At 50.9% G+C, this 21,554-nt stretch overlaps 2 protein-coding genes across 3 annotated transcripts in view; one reads left to right on the forward strand and one right to left on the reverse strand.

Annotated features, from left to right (window-relative positions):
* The first annotated feature begins 778 nt into the window (after positions 1-778).
* bncr (bouncer) lies at positions 779-2,645 on the forward strand. Its single transcript, XM_021578017.3, has 2 exons — positions 779-1,020; positions 1,883-2,645. Exons 1-2 carry the CDS (start codon positions 1,013-1,015, stop codon positions 2,283-2,285), a joined length of 411 nt encoding a protein of 136 aa, XP_021433692.1. The 5' UTR covers positions 779-1,012; the 3' UTR covers positions 2,286-2,645.
* A 2,351-nt stretch (positions 2,646-4,996) lies between these two features.
* The window catches only part of reln (reelin), a 293,151-nt gene continuing 276,593 nt past the window's right edge, over positions 4,997-21,554 (reverse strand). Inside the window, exons 54-68 of one of the 2 annotated variants that reach the window (XM_090213329.1) lie at positions 20,239-20,393; positions 19,767-19,981; positions 19,419-19,596; positions 18,443-18,618; positions 18,163-18,269; positions 17,417-17,659; positions 17,071-17,246; positions 16,737-16,810; positions 14,851-15,012; positions 13,548-13,705; positions 12,815-13,034; positions 12,074-12,271; positions 11,677-11,775; positions 9,475-9,598; positions 6,291-6,378 (exon numbers count right to left, since the gene is read on the reverse strand). In XM_090213329.1, the coding sequence (XP_090069455.1) occupies positions 9,481-9,598; positions 11,677-11,775; positions 12,074-12,271; positions 12,815-13,034; positions 13,548-13,705; positions 14,851-15,012; positions 16,737-16,810; positions 17,071-17,246; positions 17,417-17,659; positions 18,163-18,269; positions 18,443-18,618; positions 19,419-19,596; positions 19,767-19,981; positions 20,239-20,393 (2,279 nt within the window). In that variant the 3' untranslated portion in view covers positions 6,291-6,378; positions 9,475-9,480. Of the gene's footprint in view, positions 6,379-9,474; positions 9,599-11,676; positions 11,776-12,073; positions 12,272-12,814; positions 13,035-13,547; positions 13,706-14,850; positions 15,013-16,736; positions 16,811-17,070; positions 17,247-17,416; positions 17,660-18,162; positions 18,270-18,442; positions 18,619-19,418; positions 19,597-19,766; positions 19,982-20,238; positions 20,394-21,554 lie in introns of both variants that reach the window. The other variant, XM_090213321.1, reaches the window with a different exon arrangement.

Consider the following 21,554-nt stretch of genomic DNA (forward strand, 5'->3'; position numbering starts at 1 on the left):
TGGAGGGGCGGCAGGGTAGCCTAGTGGTTAGAGTGGAGGGGCGGCAGGGTAGCCTAGTGGTTAGAGTGGAGGGGCGGCAGGTAGCCTAGTGGTTAGAGTGGAGGGGCGGCAGGGTAGCCTAGTGGTTAGAGTGTTGGACTAGTAACCGGAAGAGTTCAAACCCCGCTGAGCTGACAAGGTACAAATCTGTTGTTCTGCCCCTGAACACTGTTCCTAGACCGTCATTGAAAATAAGAATTTGTTCTCAGCCTGGTTAAATAAAGGTAAAATATATTTCCTCACTTAGGTTGGCATAATACTATGCAAATTGTGATAATGCCCTTTTTAGTGTAAAAGGTGATTTAAAAAAAAAAAAAGTCTGCCTGTTTTGGTAGGCTGGAGTTTTGGCCTGCCTCGTGACATCACCAGGTGGTAAATTAGTTGCTCGACCAATAAGAGTTCCAATCCCCTCTGCCAATAAGAGCCAGTTTCCCCTTCCCTCTCTCAGACCACACCCAGGCCTAGCTAAATTCTTCCTTGAGAAGTTGCTATTTACTAAGAAGCAATTTAATTTGTCACTTAATTCAAACGGTCAAAAATAAATCACAGTGAGGTACTTAATTGTTACCCAGAAATCATGATATTGAGAGAAAAAGGGCTGCGTTGGATATTTATGTTAATCCGTTAATAAATATTCACATGAGTAGACCGCTGATTGGCTAGCTCATCCTAGCAAGTGTTTTTTTTTTTTTTTCAATTTATGCTTTGGCCACATACGAGTATATCAGTCAACATTATTTGGGTGTGTGTTAACAGGACATTTTCACTGAACAGTTACTTTCAAATAATTTTTTTTTTTTGGTTCAGTCTGTCCTGATCCGAATAACAGGCGTCGGCAGTGGGTGTGGTTAATTGGTTCGAGGTTAGATGGTACCGGTTCGACCAGCAGTAAGTGTTGGGACACAGAGCAGCTCCATTGTACGCCACCTGTTGTATCCAGTTTGAAATTCCTCTCAACCCCAGAGTCGTAAGAATGGGCAGGTAAGTCCTCATCCCACATATTGCCATTGCATGAGCAAGCTGTTAGTGTTTTCTGTGGTTGAGAGAGCACACATACAAGGCTTTCAACCTGTCTTTTAGATAAACTGAGACTAGAAGGTTCCTTACTAGGATATACCTGGAACTTCGTGCAATCATGACTGGTTTGTTTGACAAGTTGCTATTTTCCTTTTTAATTGCAAGTCAGCAACCTATCCAACAAGCTCTTGTTCCAATTGACTAATTAGACTGGTGGGTTACCAATCAGCAGTTTCATTCCAATACCACTCCAATTCTAGCCTGGTCACAGATCTGTTGTGCTGTCTGGGCTGGTGGGTTACCAATCAGCAGTTTCATTCCAATACCACTCCAATTCTAGCCTGGTCACAGATCTGTTGTGCTGTCTGGGCCGGTGGGTTACCAATCAGCAGTTTCATTCCAATACCACTCCCAATTCTAGCCTGGTCACAGATCTGTTGTGCTGTCTGGGCCGGTGGGTTACCAAACAGCAGTTTCATTCCAATACCACTCCCAATTCTAGCCTGGTCACAGATCTGTTGTGCTGTCTGGCCAACTCCTACAGTAGTTTTTCATGTCATGAGGTTCAATGTTTGACTAGGTCTGCGTTCACACAGGCAGCCCAATTCTGATCTATTTTTCACTAATTGCCCCTTTGACCAATCAGATCAGCTCTGAGAAAATATCTGCTGTGATTGGGATGTAAAAGAAGTGTTATTGGAAATGAGATCAGAATTAGGCTGCCTGTTTAAACACAGCCTAAGGAGCTAGCTATACAGTACAAACAGATCTGGGACCAGGCTACTCTCTAACGCTGACTGACATGAACGGGTGGTTTCTCCACCAGACGTCTATTCTCTCTCAGGCCCCAGATGTTCCCGTCTCTATCTGCCATCCTGTGTTTGTCCCTGCTCCTCCCAGCACTCCACTGTAACAACAACCTGCTGTGTTACTACAGCCCCATCATGTACCGGAACAAGACCTTTGACCTCATCCTGACAGAGTGCCCTCCCGCGGAACTCTGCATGACGGGCAACGGTCGCTATGGAAACCACAGCGCCCTGTCCACCCGGGGGTGCATGGCGTCGACGGGCTGCGGTCAGATACACCCTCTCCCACTGAAAGGAACTGTTTACACCATGACGTATGCGTGCTGTGGCTATAACTACTGTAACGCAGGACGCCGTGTTGCGGTTAATTCGGTCCCCCTCGTTGCGGCGATGACTATGCTGTTATTAACGGGCCTGTAACTCACAATCCTCCTTTTTTTTAGATAGGTGCTGGTTCTTATAGAGGACGTGAGGAGTACGAGGGATTTGTTGGTTGAATAGTTTACTGCTGCAGACTCAGTCTAACCAATCGGAGGCATGCATCAACCTGGAGAAATAATAATAATAATTATTATTATTATTATTATTATTATTATTATTATTATTATTATTATTATTACTTTTTTCTTAACCAAATACAAGATTATGCATTTGGCTCCTTTTTTTTTATACAGAGAAATTAATGTTTTTATGATTGTGAAATAAATGTTTTATACACTAACTGGACTGACTAACTATGTGTTGTGACTTTGTTGAATCAGCCATTTCTCTTTTTGAATGTGGTGATGTTGTAATAATATAAATGTGTATACATATATATATATATATATACGCACAACTCACACACACTGACCATCTCTTGAGGTTTGGACAGTTCTTTATTTCCCTTTTATAAGGCTGCTGGGTCTCCCCATAGTGGATATACTTATATGTACAGGAGATTGCTATAGTGGAGTTACAGAGAAAGGGAGAGGGTCCATATTACACAGTAGACTTCAAAAAACAACACTGACGGAGCCTCATCTCCGGGGAGCAGAAATCAGCAGAGAGAAAGAACGGGATGGGGGTAACAGCATGGGGAGGGATGGGGGTAACAGCATGTGGAGAGGGAGGATGGGGGGGGGGTAACAGCATGGGAGAGGGATGGATGGGGGTAACAGCATGGGGAGAGGGAGGATGGTGGTAATAGGAGAGGGAGGATGGGGGTAATAGAGGGAGGGATGGGGGTAACAGCATGGGGAGAGGGAGGATGGTGGTAATAGGAGAGGGAGGATGGGGGTAACAGCATGGGGAGAGGGAGGATGGGGGTAATAGGAGAGGGATGGGGTAACAGCATGGGGAGAGGGAGGGATGGGGGTAACGGGAGAGGGAGGGATGGGGTAACAGCATGGGGAGAGGGAGGGATGGGGTAACAGCATGGGGAGAGGGAGGGATGGGGGTAACAGCATGGGGAGAGGGAGGGATGGGGTTAACAGGAGAGGGAGGGATGGGGTAACAGCATGGGGAGAGGGAGGGATGGGGGTAACAGCATGGGGAGAGGGAGGGATGGGGGTAACAGCATGGGGAGAGGGAGGGATGGGGTAACAGGAGAGGGAGGGATGGGGTAACAGCATGGGGAGAGGGAGGGATGGGGTAACAGGAGAGGGAGGGATGGGGTAACAGCATGGGGAGAGGGAGGGATGGGGATAACAGGAGAGGGAGGGATGGGGTAACAGCATGGGGAGAGGGAGGGATGGGGTAACAGGAGAGGGAGGGATGGGGTAACAGCATGGGGAGAGGGAGGGATGGGGTAACAGGAGAGGGAGGGATGGGGTAACAGCATGGGGAGAGGGAGGGATGGGGATAACAGGAGAGGGAGGGATGGGGTAACAGCATGGGGAGAGGGAGGGATGGGGGTAACAGCATGGGGAGAGGGAGGGATGGGGATAACAGAAGAGGGAGGGATGGGGATAACAGGAGAGGGAGGGATGGGGAGAGGGAGGATGGGGGGGTAACAGCACGGGAGGGGGAGAGGGATGGGGGTAACAGCACGGGGTGGGGGAGAAGGAGGGGGTAACAGCACGGGAGGGGGAGAGGGATGGGGGTAACAACGAGGAGGGGGAGAGGGATGGGGGTAACAACAAGGAGGGGGAAAGGGATGGGGGTAACAGCACAAGAAGGGGGAGGGATGGGGGTAACAGCACGAGAAGGGGGAGAGAGAGGGATGGGGTAACAGCACGAGAAGGGGGAGAGAGAGGGATGGGGTAACAGCACGAGAAGGGGGAGAGAGAGGGATGGGGTAACAGCACGAGAAGGGGGAGGGATGGGGGTAACAGCACGAGAAGGGGGAGAGAGAGGGATGGGGGTAACAGCACGAGAAGGGGGAGAGAGAGGGATGGGGTAACAGCACGAGAAGGGGGAGGGAGAGGGATGGGGTAACAGCACGAGAAGGGGGAGGGATGGGGGTAACAGCACGAGAAGGGGGAGAGAGAGGGATGGGGTAACAGCACGAGAAGGGGGAGGGATGGGGGTAACAGCACGAGAAGGGGGAGGGAGAGGGATGGGGTAACAGCACGAGAAGGGGGAGGGAGAGGGATGGGGTAACAGCACGAGAAGGGGGAGAGAGAGGGATGGGGTAACAGCACGAGAAGGGGGAGGGAGAGGGATGGGGGTAACAGCACGAGAAGGGGGAGGGAGAGGGATGGGGTAACAGCACGAGAAGGGGGAGAGAGAGGGATGGGGTAACAGCACGAGAAGGGGGAGGGAGAGGGATGGGGTAACAGCACGAGAAGGGGGAGAGAGAGGGATGGGGTAACAGCACGAGAAGGGGGAGGGAGAGGGATGGGGGTAACAACGAGGAGGGGGAGAGGGATGGGGGTAACAACAAGGAGGGGGAGAGGGATGGGGTAACAGCACGAGAAGGGGGAGGGATGGGGGTAACAGCACGAGAAGGGGGAGAGAGAGGGATGGGGTAACAGCACGAGAAGGGGGAGAGAGAGGGATGGGGTAACAGCACGAGAAGGGGGAGGGATGGGGGTAACAGCACGAGAAGGGGGAGGGAGACGTTGTAGGCCGAGAGCCTCGAGAGAAAGAGAGGCTGAATAACTGCCTAATAACTTAACACTAGAAAATAACACAGATTTCACGCACAGTATCTTTAAATAGGTTACGTGGAGAACCGCTCACCATAAATATCTGTATTCTCAGGAGCCAACACATATATAAAAAAAAAACGAAATCATTGTTCGGTCTTCAACTTCTTTTTCTCATGTTTTTTCCCCTCTATTTTTGCGATTTGTTCCTTCCTTCCGTCTACCTTGACGGCAGGGTTTCATCCATCCACCCTGCCCTTTATCCATCTGTCCCTCATCCGATAAACATGGAGAAAAAAAAACAAACTCATCCAACCGAAAAATTACGCAATGTGAATTAGTAAAAAAACGAAACAAAATCAAATGAAACACGGCCACAGTCGACTCATCACGAAAATAACCCACAGGACAGCAAGAACACAGTACTATTTTCACTGTAATGATCCTCCTCCTAGATACTGGTGCAGGCGGAGGAGTGTTCCTCCCTCTCCTTCCGGCTCTGCCAACTAGCCCGGGGGTATATTCATTTGTGAGATTCTGTTGCAAAAAAAATGTTTTGCAATGGAAACCGTTTTACTCCAAAAGAGTTTCTATTGGACAGATTCAGTCAGGTTCTCTCTCCATTTTCATTCTGCTTGCTCCGCTTGATTCCGTTTGGTTCCTAGAGATAGTAAAATAGTAAATGTTTTTTGTTGTAAAACATTTTTGCAACGGAATCGGACTAATGAATACACCCCAGCAACCTGGCATAGAGTTGGAAACAGGGCTCACCCCCCCCCCCCCCCCTTAGCTTTGCCATTATCGATTCTGTGACTGTGTGCCCTCTATCCAACTCTATGCCACTGGTCATCAGTGATATTTCTCTTAATGATTTCACAGTGTGGTAGTAGTAGGACTAAGTGGGTAGGATGGGGTGATAAGGGGAAATCCGAGGGTGGGTACTATCATCATCGTATCGCAACTGGAACAGGGAATCATCATATCATAATAACCACCTACGGCAACGATTAGAAAACAACTAGAAACCCGGAAGTCCATTAAAAGTAAACAAAATGTCCGCCTTTGTTGCTCCTTCACGTCTCCTTCCTTCCAGTCACAATGGGGGGTGGGGAAGGCTTCTGATTGGTTGCAGCGTAAACTGATGGGATGGTCCACGTTTTCTGGCAGAGTGGGGGGGGGGGGGGGGGGGGGGGGTTGGAGAGGGAAGGGGTGTGGTCTAAGGCTGACTGGAATCCATTGGCTGGAGGGCAGGACTTGACAGGGTGATATGGCATCAGGAGAAAGGAATGTGGTTGGTTGGTTGGTCGGTCATATGTGTGATTGGCAGGTCGTAGGGAAAATCCATTGGTTAGGCATGCTGCAGCGCCCGCCTCTTTCGGCTGTAGTAGTGACGTAGGCCGGTCTGTCTGGCAAAATTCATCATGTAGTTTTGTTTACGGGTGCTGTAGGGAGACAAAGACAGTGAGGGAGAGAGAGAGAGAGGGAGGAAGAGGATTGCGACCGTTAGTAACCAAGGAAGAGGCATTTACAGTATCTACACACGCATCCATACACACACCGTCTGAAATACACACACACCGTCTGAAATGCACACACACACACACACACACACCGTCTGAAATATACACACACACACACACTGTCTGAAATACACACACACACACACACACCGTCTGAAATATACACACACAAACACACTGTCTGAAATACACACACACACACTGTCTGAAATACACACACACACACCGTCTGAAATACACACACACCACACCGTCTGAAACATACACACACACACACACCGTCTGAAATACACACACACACACACACACCGTCTGAAATACACACACACATAGTCTCATATGCAAGCTCACACATTTCTAGATCCATGTTGGTATTTTCAGTTGGATTTCACCTCTAACCTCAAACATTCAAACTAAGCAAATAGTGGACTATTCATAACTTACTTTATATTGAACTGTATATATATATATAAATATTGATCAACAACTGGTTTTGACATGTTCTCAATGGCAATATCATAAGCAAGTCAACAGGACAAGACATGATGGGACACAACTAGAGGACACATGACTGGCCTAGAGCGCTACAAACAGGGTCACAGACATTAGCTACAGACAGGGTCACAGACATTAGCTACAGACAGGGTCACAGACATTAGCTACAGACAGGGTCACAGACATTAGCTACAGACAGGGTCACAGACATTAGCTACAGACAGGGTCACAGACATTAACTACAGACAGGGTCACAGACATTAGCTATAGACAGGGTCACAGACATTAACTATAGACAGGGTCACAGACATTAACTACAGACTGGGTCACAGACATTAGCTACAAACAGGGTCACAGACATTAGCTACAAACAGGGTCACAGACATTAGCTACAGACAGGGTCACAGACATTAACTATAGACAGGGTCACAGACATTAACTATAGACAGGGTCACAGACATTAACTACAGACTGGGTCACAGACATTAGCTACAAACAGGGTCACAGACATTAGCTACAGACAGGGTCACAGACATTAACTACAGACAGGGTCACAGACATTAGCTACAGACAGGATCACAGACATTAACTACAGACAGGGTCACAGACATTAACTACAGACTGGGTCACAGACATTAGCTACAAACAGGGTCACAGACATTAGCTACAGACAGGGTCACAGACATTAGCTGGGGGGGGGGGGGGGGGGGAACTGGGGGGGGGGGACTGGGGGGGGGGGGGAACTGGGGGGGGGGGGGGGGGGGACTGAACTAAATAGATAACAAAGAGAAGCCGTGATTGAAGATCGCTCTTCTTGCTTAGCCTGTCATTGCCTCGTCCATCCAGCAGGTGATGCCAGGAGCGGCAGCATGTGGCCCCCTGCAAAGCGGGGGGGGGGGGGGGGGGGGGGGTAGTAGAGAAGGGGGATGGGAGGGGGACGAGAGGGGCTGACAAAGTGGGATGTCTGTCTTTCCGCTTCTGTGTTGTTGGTTTTGTTTGTCTACTTCACAGAGCGAGTTAGAGGGACGGCCAGTATGGAGAGGGCTCCTGATTCACAGAATGGTGTTTTCCATGGACAGGCAGCCGTGGATGGGAGGGGATAGGCGGGTCAAGGGGGGGCTTTGCAACGTTGGAATTAAAAAGCCATCATGCAAGGAGGTTGGATGGAGGTTGTTTACTCTGATGAAGGGCTTGATGAGTTCTAGGTCTTTTGTTTATGTGGATGTCTTGGGCTCGTTATGCCGTCTCTGCATTACACCACTGCTAGTGTGAAGGACGTGTGTACCGAGTTGAATGATCAACGTTAGATGTCCACATTAGAATGAATGAAGCGGTGGTTGTAACATGTGCCTCTATGTGTGTGTGTGTCTGTGTGTGTGTGTGTGTGTGTGTGTGTGTGTGTGTGTGTGTGCGTGCGTGCGTGCGTGTGTGTGTGTGTCTGTGTGTGTGTGTGCGTGTGTGCGTGTGTGCGTGTGTGCGTGCGTGCGTGTGTGTGTGTGTCTGTGTGTGTGTGTGCGTGTGTGCGTGTGTGCGTGTGTGCGTGTGTGCGTGTGTGCGTGTGTGCGTGTGTGCGTGTGTGCGTGCGTGCGTGCGTGCGTGCGTGCGTGTGTGTGTGTGTCTCAAAGTCAGCCTCAGCATCAACTACTTATTGGGCTGTGTGCAGACATGGAGCAAGACCCAAAGCACTCAAATGGTAGCAATAAGAACAACAGACAACAGACACACACACACACACACACACACATACACACACACACACACACACACACACACACACACACACACACACACACACACACACACACACACACATTGATGATACCATTGAGATGTGTGTACTGTGTGTGTTTAAAATACACAGACGAATTGACACAAAAGGTGATTATTAGTTGAGAAATAGCATCTCAGATATCTCATATAGGTATTGGACCACTGGTTGTTCTGGTGACGTTTATAATTTCCACTACCTAGACATGGATGATAGCAGCCATGTCATCATGTCTTTTATCTCCTGATGTCTGTTTCCTCAGAAGTGTGGAGATATCAGATATCATATTCTGTCCGTGTCATGGATAAGCCTTTGAGAAGAGCCTGCCTCTGGGTGATGACAGTAGGTGGCCTGTGTGTGTGTGTGTGTGTGTGTGTGTGTGTGTGTGTGTGTGTGTGTGTGTGTGTGTGTGTGTGTGTGTGTGTGTGTGTGTGTGTGTGTGTGTGTGTGTGTGTGTGTGTGTGTGTGTGTGTGTGTGTGTGTTTGTCTCTGAGGAGGTGGTGTGTGTGTGTAGTGGTGGTGGTGTGTGTTTCTGTGGAGGTGGTGGTGGTGTGTGTGTGTGTCTCTGAGGAGGTGGTGTGTGTGTGTGTAGTGGTGGTGTGTGTTTCTGTGGAGGTGGTGGTGTGTGTGTGTGTGGGGGGGGGGGATTAAGGCTAGGAAGAGGATGACAGAAGAGGAGGGTCAGGGGTATAAGGTGGGGGGTGTCACAGGAGGAAGAGGAGGGGACTGCATTCGGGGAGTCGAGGAAGACTTACCTGACTCTACAGCCATGCCACAGGGAGCAGAATACAGAAGAGAGCAGAGGTTAGAGCGCGAGAGGGGAGGATGGGGATGCTGCTGGCTCGCAGAAAGATCTGGGGGGGAAGGAACCCCGGCCGCCTGGGGAGGCGAAAGGGGGCCCAGAGAGACGGGGGGGGGGGGGGGGGGGAGAGCGAAAGAGAGGAGAGGGAGCAGGGAGTAAGAGAGTCAGAGAGAAATAGAGAGGAAGTGATATAGAATGTGGAGAGAGAGACAGAAATATGTAAAGACAATAACAGATGGAGAGAAACAGGACCAAACACACCCAGAAAGAAAGAGAGGGAAGAATGAGAGGGAAGAAAGAGAGAGGGAAGGAAGAAGAGGAGGAGTAGATGGAAGAGGAGATGGAGAAGGAGTCAGGAAGAGGAGAAGGAGGAGGAAGAAGAGGAGGAGGAGGAAAAGGAGAGGGAGGAGCAAGAGGAGGAGGAGGAGGAGGAAGAAGAGGAGGAGGAGGAAAAGGAGAGGGAGGAGCAAGAGGAGGAGGAGATTGAGGAAGGATGAGGAGATGGAAGAGGAGATGGAAGTGGAGATGAAGAAGAGGAGGAAGAGGAGAAGGAGAAGAAGGAAGACATAATAGGACATGATGAGCCAGCAGGAGGAGCACAAGCACAGGCAGCGGAGGAAGAGAAGCAGTATGGTCACGCATGTTAGTGTCGTGAGATCAGGGAGGAGAGGAGAGACACACGATGACAAAGAAACCCATTGAAAAGGAGGAGAGGAGTGGTGGTGGAGTTGTGGAACAGAGAGACAGAAATAAAAAGAGAAGTGTGAGGATCGAACAGTTATTCTGTTCAGCAGACACTGTTGTTGAATGTCGAGAACCAACCGTAGGAGGAGGAGAGGACAGGTCAAGGCCACACCGAACCAGGGACAGCTCAGGTAAAGGTGTGTTGTTGTTTGTGTAGTTTGTGCGTGGCGACTCTACACGTACAAGGCCTTGTTCTATAGATATCATTCCAAGTGGTACAACTCAATGGGCTATCTGTCGTTTGCCAAATATTGACTGAACACCTGCCCTTAACGGAACTACATCAAGCCTTGACACACACATTTCATGACTGTTAGATGAAACACAATGCATGACATCCTTTAGAATGTTATAATCAATGACCTTTATCATTGATATGAAGCCCTCAGCAACATGCAATAGGCATTAAAATGCTGTATGCTTCCGCTATGTAGACGGTTATGCAGGTGTGTGGATGGTGTGTGTAAACGGTGTGTGTAGACGGTGTGTGTAGACAAGCTTTGTGTATGCATTAGGTGGTCTCACACAATATTCAAATAGACCAAAGTCACTGTGAAGTCACTAACTAGCACTTTGTGGAAAACCGTCTCGGTCACAACATTCGGTCTTTATTTTTTCTTCCTGTTGGTTGAGCACATACTATGGGGGTGCATGTGTGTGAGGGTGTAAGCTTCTTCCTTGCTGTTGAGCATGTGTGTGTGTGTGTCAGTTTATGTGGAGAGAGGCGGGTGTTTTTGGGGCCGAGGTAGGGGCAGAATGAGGTTCTCTAGGTTCTCAGACGGAGGTTCTCTAGGTTCTCAGATGGAGGTTCTCTAGGTTCTCAGACTGAGGTTCTCTAGGTTCTCAGACTGAGGTTCTCTAGGTTCTCAGACTGAGGTTCTCTAGGTTCTCAGATGGAGGTTATCTAGGTTCTCAGACTGAGGTTCTCTAGGTTCTCAGACTGAGGTTCTCTAGGTTCTCAGATGGAGGTTCTCTAGGTTCTCAGACGGAGGTTCTCTAGGTTCTCAGACTGAGGTTCTCTAGGTTCTCAGATGGAGGTTCTCTAGGTTCTCAGACGGAGGTTCTCTAGGTTCTCAGATGGAGGTTCTCTAGGTTCTCAGATGGAGGTTATCTAGGTTCTCAGACTGAGGTTCTCTAGGATCTCTAGGTTCTCAGACTGAGGTTCTCTAGGTTCTCTAGGTTTTCAGACTGAGGTTCTCTAGGTTCTCAGACTGAGGTTCTCTAGGTTCTCTAGGTTCTCAGACTAAGGTTCTCTAGGTTCTCAGACAGAGGTTCTCTAGGTTCTCTAGGTTCTCAGACTGAGGTTCTCTAGGTTCTCAGACGGAGGTTCTCTAGGTTGTCTAGGTTCTCAGACTGAGGTTCTCTAGGTTCTCTAGGGACCAGGGGTACCAGGTTGGTCGGCGATACTCACAGCACTACTTCCACGTGGTCCAGCGCCCACTGGTCATGTCCCGCTCCGTCGTGACGTGGCTGCCACCACCGCAGCTCCACCCCTTTAGCCCTCGCCTCTCTGGGGCAGGCGGCAGGAGGAGAGGAGGTCAGAGGTCAAGAGTAGGCAGTTAGTGTGTCAGTATGTGTGTTTTTAGACTAGTGGACATCAACCTTGCTGCTGGAAAGTAACAGGTTGTCCATGGAAACACTGGATTAACTAGTCAGGTGTGTTAGTACACTCTCTAGCTTTCAGAGAGAGTGTGTGTGTGTGTGTGTGTGTGTGTGTGTGTGTGTGTGTGTGTGTGTGTGCGTGCGTGCGTGCGTGCGAGTGTGCGTGTGTGTGTGCGTGTGTGTGCGTTAGCGTCGTGTTCACTCACAGTGGGATGTTGTAGGAAACCCTCTGGGCCTTGATGAAGTCTTTGGGCTGGTGCTGGGCGATAACGTGCCAGCTGACTCCGTTATTGACCGTGTACTGCAGCAGAACTGCCCTGTCCACTGTGTTTTCCTGGTCCAGGGCTGTGTTACAACTGTCTGTCTGGGACACACTGCCTATCTGCAGCACAAACATGATCTTACTGTAGGAGAGAGGGGGAGGGGGAGAGAGGAGGGGAGGGGGAGAGAGAGAGTGAGGAAGGGGGAAGAGGGAAGGAGGAGGGGAGGGGGAGGGGGAGAGAAAGATGAGGGGGAGGGGGTGGGGGGGTAAAGGAGAGAAAGAGGGAGGGAGAGAGATAGTTTTGGTAAGAATACCTTGGTATTTTTGGATGGACTAGGTTCTACAAGTTTAGCCTCCAAGTTTTCCATTTTAGTAATACTGATCTCAATGGCCTCAGTAGTGGGCTAGGACAAGCTATGCTAGACTAGGCTAGGACAAGCTATGTTAGGCTATGCTAGTATGGTCCTGTGTGGGCAAGGCTAGGCTACGCTAGGCTAGGCTACGCTAGTATGGTCCAGTGTCCACTAGTACATGTCTCGTGTGACGTCAACAGGTTTGGTGACCGCAGGCCTCGTCTTACAATTACTGTACTGTATAACAAACTTCTCTCACTGTACCTTCAGTAGTTGGATAGACTGTAGGCTAGGCTAGGCTAGTACAGTACAATCCATTGTCCAGTCCATACCTGGCTCGTGTCAGGTCCAGAGGCTTGGTGATCGCCTGCCTCATCTTACAGCCGTTGAAGTACAGCGAGTCTCCGTGGGCGTGGGGAGAGAGCTGGCCACACCCACTTCCTACTCCGCCCCCTTGGATGAGTTGCCAGCTCTCCTCTGACACGCTGCCTGACTCAAAGTTATCCTTTATTGAGCTAGGTAGGTCACTGCTGGACAGGGAGCAGTCATCACCTGGGAGATGGAGGCAGGAGAACCAAAATGAATGCTAGATTTCAATCAATCAATCAATCAATCAATTGTCATTTAGAACTCTCTGTAAGAAAGACAACAGACTGAGCGGAACCAGACTCAGAGGGTAGAAGTTAAGGCCATCAGGTTATGATTACAAGAGTGGTTTGTGTCAGTGCTGTAGTCTTTGTATCAGTGTTGTAGTCTTTGTGTAAGTGTTGTAGTCTTTGTGTCAGTGTTGTAGTCTTTGTGTCAGTGTTGTAGTCTTTGTGTCAGTGTTGTAGTCTTTGTGTCGGTGTTGTAGTCTTTGTGTCATTGTTGTAGTCTTTGTGTCGGTGTTGTAGTCTTTGTGTCATTGTTGTAGTCTTTGTCAGTGTTGTAGTCTTTGTCAGTGTTGTAGTCTTTGTCAGTGTTGTAGTCTTTGTGTCAGTGTTGTAGTCTTTGTGTGAGAGGTTGTAGTCTTTGTGTCAGTGTTGTAGTCTTTGTGTCAGTGTTGTAGTCTTATCAGCTACCCACCACGGTGTCCCTCATCACAGATGCAGACAACCCCGCTTGTGCAGTAACCATGACCACTACACATCCCAGGACATGCCTCCCCGATGTAGACCTGGTCCACCCCCCAGCCATGACGCTCGCCAGCACCCTCCTTCTGGATCCAACGGAACTGCGTGGCTCTGCAGGGGAGGAGACGGGAGGGGAGATGAGACAAAACGTGTAGGACTTGCTTTATCACACAGCGGGGGGGGGGGGGGGGGGGGGGGGGGGGGGGTACGAGTTAGGTTCTATGCGCATGACCTGAAACCAGCAGCATTCTGGCACACAGCAGTCCTACCCTTAGGAGACGTGGTCAGAAACACACAGCGGTCCTACCCTGAGGAGACGTGGTCAGAAACACACAGCGGTCGTGCCCTGAGGAGACGTGGTCAGAAACACACAGCGGTCCTACCCTGAGGAGACGTGGTCAGAAACACACAGCGGTCCTACCCTGAGGAGACGTGGTCAGAAACACACAGCGGTCCTACCCTGAGGAGACATGGTCAGAAACACACAGCGGTCCTACCCTGAGGAGACGTGGTCAGAAACACACAGCGGTCCTACCCTGAGGAGACGTGGTCAGAAACACACAGCGGTCCTGTCCTGAGGAGACGTGGTCAGAAACACACAGCGGTCCTACCCTTAGGAGATGTGGTCAGAAACGCACAGCGGTCCTGCCCTGAGGAGACGTGGTCAGAAACACACAGCGGTCCTGCCCTGAGGAGATGTGGTCAGAAACGCACAGCGGTCCTACCCTGAGGAGATGTGGTCAGAAACGCACAGCGGTCCTGCCCTGAGGAGACGTGGTCAGAAACACACAGCGGTCCTGCCCTGAGGAGACGTGGTCAGAAACACACAGCGGTCCTACCCTGAGGAGACGTGGTCAGAAACACACAGCGGTCCTACCCTGAGGAGATGTGGTCAGAAACGCACAGCGGTCCTACCCTGAGGAGACGTGGTCAGAAACGCACAGCGGTCCTACCCTTAGGAGACGTGGTCAGAACACACAGCGGTCCTGCCCTGAGGAGACGTGGTCAGAAACACACAGCGGTCCTGCCCTGAGGAGACGTGGTCAGAAACACACAGCGGTCCTGCCCTGAGGAGACGTGGTCAGAAACACACAGCGGTCCTACCCTTAGGAGAAGTGGTCAGAAACGCACAGCGGTCCTACCCTTAGGAGACTTGGTCAGAAACACACAGCGGTCCTGCCCTGAGGAGACGTGGTCAGAAACACACAGCGGTCCTGCCCTGAGGAGACGTGGTCAGAAACACACAGCGGTCCTACCCTGAGGAGACGTGGTCAGGCAGCTGAACAGTGACCCTGGTCCAGCTGGAGCTGTTGACTGGACTGTAGATGGTGGACTCATGGAAAATGAAGGGAGAACAGCCCACGTTGTTCACAGAGGAGGGAATACACTCTGACTGAACCAGCTGCCATGAGTCAGACCTGGAGAGAGGGAGGATGGAGGGAAGGGGGGAAGAGAGAGAGAGAGGGAGGATGGAGGGGAGGGGGGAAGAGAGAGAGGGAGGATGGAGGGAAGGGGGGAAGAGAGAGAGAGGGAGGATGGAGGGAAGGGGGAAGATAGAGAGGGAGGATAGAGGGAAGGGGGGAAGAGAGAGAGGGAGGATGGAGGGGAGGGGGGTAGAGGAGAGAGAGAGAGAGAGAGAGAGTGAGGATGGAGGGGGAGGGGGAGGAAAGAGAGAAAGAGGGAGGATGGAGGGGGAGGGGGAGGGGGAAGAAAGAGAGGGAGAGAGGGAGGATGGAGGGGAGGGGGGAAGAGGGAGGATTGAGGGGATAGGGGAAGAGAGAGAGAGAGAGAGAGAGAGACAGAGAGAGAGAGAGAGAGAGAGAGAGGGAGGAGGGAGGGGGGAAGAGAGAGAGAGGGAGGATGGAGGGGGAGGGGGGAAGTGCGAGGGAGAGATGGAGGATGGAGGGGAGGGGGCAAGAGAGAGTGAGAGAGAGAGGGGGAGGATGGAGGGGCAGGGGGAAAGGGAGAGAGAGGGAGGCTGGGAGGTGAGGGGGGAAGAGAGAGAGGGAGAATGGAGGGAAGGGGGGGAAGAGAGAGAGGAGGATGGAGGGGAAGGGGAAGAGAGAGGAGAGAGGGAGGAGGGAGGGAGGGAGAGGGAGGGAGGATGGAGGGAGAGAGAGGGAGAGAGGGAGGATGGAGGGGAGGGGGAGAGAGAGAGAGAGAGAGAGAGGAAGAGGGGGAGGGGGAGGGAGGGGGGAAGAAAGAGAGAGAGAGGGAGGATGGAGGGAGGGGGAAGAGGGAGGATGGAGGGGGAGGGGGAGAGAGAGAAGAGAGAGGAAGAGAGAGAGAGTGGATAGAGAAGAGAGAGGGGGAGAGAGAGAGAAGAGAGATGGAGAGAGAGAGAGTGAGAGAGAGAGGAGAGAGGAGAGGGAAGAGAGAGAGAGGGAGGATGGAGGGGAGTGGGGGAGGTAGGGGAAGAGAGAGAGAGAGAAGAGGGAAGAGAGAGAGAGAGAGAGAGAAGAGAGAGAGAGAGAGAGAGAGAGAGAGAGAGAGAGAGAGAGAGAGAGAGGGGAGGGGGGAAGAGAGAGAGAGGGAGGATGGAGGGGAGGGGGAAGTGCGAGGGAGAGATGGAGGATGGAGGGAGGGGGCAAGAGAGAGTGAGAGAAAGAGGGGAGGCTGGAGGGGCAGGGGGGAAGAGGGAGGAGAGGGGAGGATGGAGGGGAGGGAGGGGGGAAGAGAGAGGAGGGAGGGGAGGGGGGGAAGAGGGAGGTGAAAGAAGGGTTGTGGTCAATTCCAAATCACTTTTAATGAGGAACATTTTGTAATTAGAATTTCAGTTCAGTTCCTGAGTTGACTGAATTGAAATGGATTTGACCCAATGACTGTATATATGAATGGACAAAGCCATCGGTCACGTGACCCGTTTATCTTTGTGAAGACTCAGTAGCGCATTTGGAACCCAAGAAGTTGGTTAAGATTGTGTCTTGTGGAAAATTTTTGTAGACATTACATGCGCAGTTTGAGCTACTTCTGGAAGTTGCGTTGCAGGCTAGCTCAGTGCTTTGCAGTTGCAAAGCAGTTGCAGGCTAGCTCAGTGGGGGGGGGGACAGCAGTCATTCTCCCCTGAATTGACCCAAAACCTGGCTGTGTACTGTCTGAGGAAGGCATTTAGCTAGCGCTTCCTCCATTAGCAGCATCTCACCTGGCATCCTTCCTGTACTGCAGCAGGACAGAATGGTGGTCTTCACAGCTGTCTGCCTCACAACCGACCACAATCTACACAGAAGAGAAACGAGAGTAGGACTCAGACTTACACAAGAATAATAAACAGTAACAGTTACCTTAAACTGTGTGATGTCGCCATGTTGTAAATACTAAGATGGGTTTGCAGCAGCTATCTAAAACCAAGAATTCATGCTATCCTTTAAATATGGTGTTCCACAGGAATGTTTCTTGGACCGCTGTTATTGTTCATGTTAAATACTGTATGTAAGACTGTAGGATGCTGCCGAGCTGTAAATGCTGAGAGGTTATACCTTAAACTGTAGGATGTACCCAGGCTGTACGATGAGCTCGCGGGTGGCCAGAATGTTGTGCGTTTCGTCCTGTTTCTTGTTGGGCCAGTAGAGGTGGAAAGAGGGGTTCCCACAGAAGCCTGCTGTACGCACCGCGTTGGGATAGAAGCTCCAGCTCTCCTCATGTGACACACCCTCTGCGGAGAGAGAGACGGGGGGGACGGGGACGGGGGGGACGTGTGGTACGAGAAAGAGAAGAAGAATAGTTGGTTGTCCATTGTCCTTTTTAGATTTGTCTAAGGGCATTTAAAAACGTAGAAAGACACTCCCATTCTTTTCCGAAGGTGATACAGCACAATCTGTTTACCTTCATCGAAGTTGTCGAGCAGGGTGGAGGGGTTGATGTCGGACCCTCCCACCAGGATGTTGTCGACGGCCCACTGAGCGCGCTCCGGCCCGGATGTCGCCAGACCAGAGGAGACGTGGAAGGGCTGCCACCACCGCAACCTTGTAGCATTAGATAACGCCTCCTCTGGTATTACAATGTAATCACGCCTCACAGACACATACTTCAGATAGTCCATCTCATGGAGCAGGGTCCAGGACACACCTGGGAAAGAGAGGGAGGGGGAGGGATGGATGGATGGATAGAGGGATGGATGGATGGATAGAGGGATGGAGGGATGGGAGGGAGGGAGGGAGGGAGGGAGGGAGAGAGAGAGAGAGAGAGAGAGAGAGAGAGAGAGAGAGAGAGAGAGAGAGAGAGAGAGAGAGAGAGAGAGAGAGAGAGAGAGAGAGAGAGAGAGAGAGAGAGAGAGAGAGAGAGAGAGAGAGAGAGAGAGAGAGAGAGAGAGAGAGAGAGACATGAGGATGAAGTGATGGATCTCTGTAATATTCTAATATTATTCCTGGTTTTCCATCAGGTTAATCGTTAGGATTCCCCTGCTGGTTCTCTGTCAGGTTAATCGTTAGGATTCCCCTGCTGGTTCTCCGTCAGGTTAATCATTAGGATTCCCCTGCTGGTTCTCCATCAGGTTAATCGTTAGGATTCCCGTGCTGATGGAGCTACGTGGATTTATTTCTAAATGTCTGTCTGTTTATGTTGTTTCATACCTCCATCTGTGGAGTAGTCCAGCAGCACTCCCTCTTTACGACAGGTTGGGCGATGGCACATGGTCATGTTGTCTTCACTGCCGATCCTGGCCCAGTATTCTACAAATCTAAAGAAGAAGAAGAGGAAGATTACGTTTGTGTTGTGTTTTCTCCCAACTCCTCCAAACGAGACACATACACACATTGAAAGGGAAACTTAAAAACCCTGAATTGACAGAAAATGACTATATACAAATTGTATAACCCGAACCCTGAGAAGACTAACAGTAGAGTTACTAACTTGGCTCCGCGAAGGTCCAGGTCAGTGGTGACGGCCTGTCTGGCATCTGACCCTCCAAAGTACAGGGCTGTCCCCTCCACCAGCACCCCACAGTCAGTACAGGGATGGCCCCCCTCCAGGACCTGCCACTGAGGACCTGGGGCCCCCTCCCAGTCAAAACGCTCCTTCAGAGACGCCTATAAGAATAGAATAGATACTTTATTGTCCACAGAAGGGGAATGTCTCTTCTTCTCTTTTCCCAACACTTTGTTACACACACAAGAGTTAATGGAGTGTTAAAAAGGCATGGTCCTATGAGACGTAGCCTTATGAGACGTGGCCTTGTGAGACGTGGCCTTATGAGACGCGGCCCTATGAGACGTGGTTCTATGAGACGCGGCTTTATGAGACGTGGTTCTATGAGACGTGGCCTTGTGAGACGTGGTTCTATGAGACGTGGCCTTATGAGACGTGGTTCTATGAGACGTGGCCCTATGAGACGTAGCCCTATGAGACGTGGTTCTATGAGACGTGGTTCTACGAGACGCGGTCCTATGAGACGCGGTCCTGTGAGACGCGGTCCTATGAGACGCGGTCCAATGAGACGTGGCCTTATGAGACGTGGTTCTATGAGACGTGGTTCTATGAGACGTGGCCTTATGAGACGTGGCCCTATGAGACGCGGTCCTATGAGACGCGGCCCTATGAGACGTGGTTCTATGAGACGTGGTTCTATGAGACGTGGCCTTATGAGACGTGGCCCTATGAGACGTGGCCCTATGAGACGTGGCCCTATGAGACGTGGCCCTATGAGACGTGGCCCTATAAGACGTGGCCCTATGAGACGCGGTTCTATGAGACGCGGTTCTATGAGACGCGGTCCTATGAGACGCGGTCCTATGAGACGTGGCCTTATGAGACGTGGTCTTTGAGCCGGATAGAAACAACTTGTATGAAAATGAACTAAATAAATAAAGATTGATGAACTGATTGATACCTTGAGAGAAGTACTGGCGTAGCAGTTGGGTCCAGTGAAGCCTGGGTCACAGAGACATCTCTGGTCTAGACAGTCTCCATGTCCCCCACAGTGGCTGTCACAGGCCGGCCCGATGTAGAAGTTTTCCACAGCCCACTGGGTGTCCGAGTGCTGCTGGTAAAACCGGAAACGGACCGCGCTGCAGAACATAACACATAATATAGTTCCAGAACCAATGTAAGACCCCCCCCCAGGGCTGCTGAAATAACAGGACCCCCCCCCCCCCCCCCCAAAGGGCTGCTGATATAACAGGACCCCCCCCAAGGGCTGCTGATATAACAGGACCCCCCCCCCCCAAGTGTCACTCACGTGTCTGTCAGGCTGTCCGGTAGGGGGTAGACGGCCCTCTTCCAGCCCCGGGCAGGAAAGAAGACGCTGGGCTGGGAGACCTGTCCTCCACAGCGAGGGTCCGCAGGGAGACACTGGAGCACCAGGTACCTCCAGGACACACCGAAGTCCACAGAGTACTGAACGTGGACCTGGCGCTCTGCCTGGCGCTCTGGAACACCGCAGCCCACTGCTATCTGTAAAGACACACGGGGATACATACTCCGTTATCGTAACCTCAATGGACACATATGTTAATAATGCTGTCTGTATTCACACCCAAAACAAAGATGTCTGCTATCTGTTACCAGGGAAACACATCTATCTAAGCCATTGTAGAATAACAAAAGGTGACATTAGTCATTTTAGGTGCCCCGGAACAGGTGTTCATTATATTACAAGAGGCACCGGTACCGAATTAAATCACTGCACACAAACAGACACAGTCACTTACCTTGAACTGCATGACCCAGTCTTTGTCGGGTATGATGTCATGTGTGACAGCGTACACCTCTCTCCCGTCGTCACTACCACACACCATCACACCGTCTGGAGAACTACAGAATCTCTGTACCGCACAGTCCTCACTGAACAGCCAATGGTCACTCACTGGAGGGGAGAGAGGGAGGGAGAGTGATGGGAGAGGGAGAGGGAGAGTGATGAGGGAGAGGAAGAGGGAGAGAGAGTGAGGGGAGAGGGAGAGGTGGAGTGATAGGGGAGAGGAAGAGGGGGAGAGCGTGAGGGGAGAGGGAAAGGGAGAGGTGGAGTGATAGGGGAGAGGAAGAGGGAGAGAGAGTGAGGGGAGAGGGAGAGGGAGAGGTGGAGTGATAGGGGAGAGGAAGAGGGAGAGAGAGTGAGGGGAGAGGGAGAGGGAGAGGTGGAGTGATAGGGGAGAGGAAGAGGGAGAGAGAGTGAGGGGAGAGGTGGAGTGATAGGGGAGAGGAAGAAGGAGAGAGAGTGAGGGGAGAGGGAGAGGGAGAGGTGGAGTGATAGGGGAGAGGAAGAGGGAGAGAGAGTGAGGGGAGAGGGAGAGGTGGAGTGATAGGGGAGAGGAAGAGGGAGAGAGAGAGAGAGCGGGGAGAGGTAGAAAAAGGGAGAGAAATAAGGGGGAGAGAATTATAAAAAATAAAATGCCTGTTTCTGTTGACTTCGTACAGTTAAAGATTCTGTATAATAGTTTTCTGCTAAAGCAGTTGCATTTAACGTGGTCTTTGCCTAATAGAATGAAACCTAACTTGAAAGTTGATAGTTTAACTCGACGATCACTAAAATCATGCACAGGAACTAGGGCCCGCGTGACTGACAAAGCCCCTGTGTGTGTACCTGTGGTTGTCTGTGTACCTGTGGTTGTCTGTGTACCTGTGGTTGTGTGTACCTGTGGTTGTGTGTGTACCTGTGGTTGTGTGTGTCCCTGTGGTTGTCTGTGTACCTGTGGTTGTGTGTACCTGTGGTTGTGTGTACCTGTGGTTGTGTGTGTGTACCTGTAGTTGTGTGTGTGTACCTGTAGTTGTGTGTGTACCTGTGGTTGTGTGTACCTGTGGTTGTGTGTGTGTACCTGTGGTTGTGTGTGTGTACCTGTGGTTGTGTGTGTACCTGTGGTTGCGTGTGTAACTGTGGTTGTGTGTGTACCTGTGGTTGTGTGTACCTGTAGTTGTGTGTACCTGTGGTTGCGTGTGTACCTGTGGTTGTGTGTGTACCTGTAGTTGTGTGTGTACCTGTAGTTGTGATGTGTACTTGTGGCGGTGTGTGTGGTGGCATTGTCCAGATCCC

This window comes from Oncorhynchus mykiss, chromosome 2 (genome assembly GCF_057628025.1).
Source record: "Oncorhynchus mykiss isolate SJ-2025 chromosome 2, ASM5762802v1, whole genome shotgun sequence".
NCBI classification, from domain to species: Eukaryota; Metazoa; Chordata; class Actinopteri; order Salmoniformes; family Salmonidae; genus Oncorhynchus; species Oncorhynchus mykiss.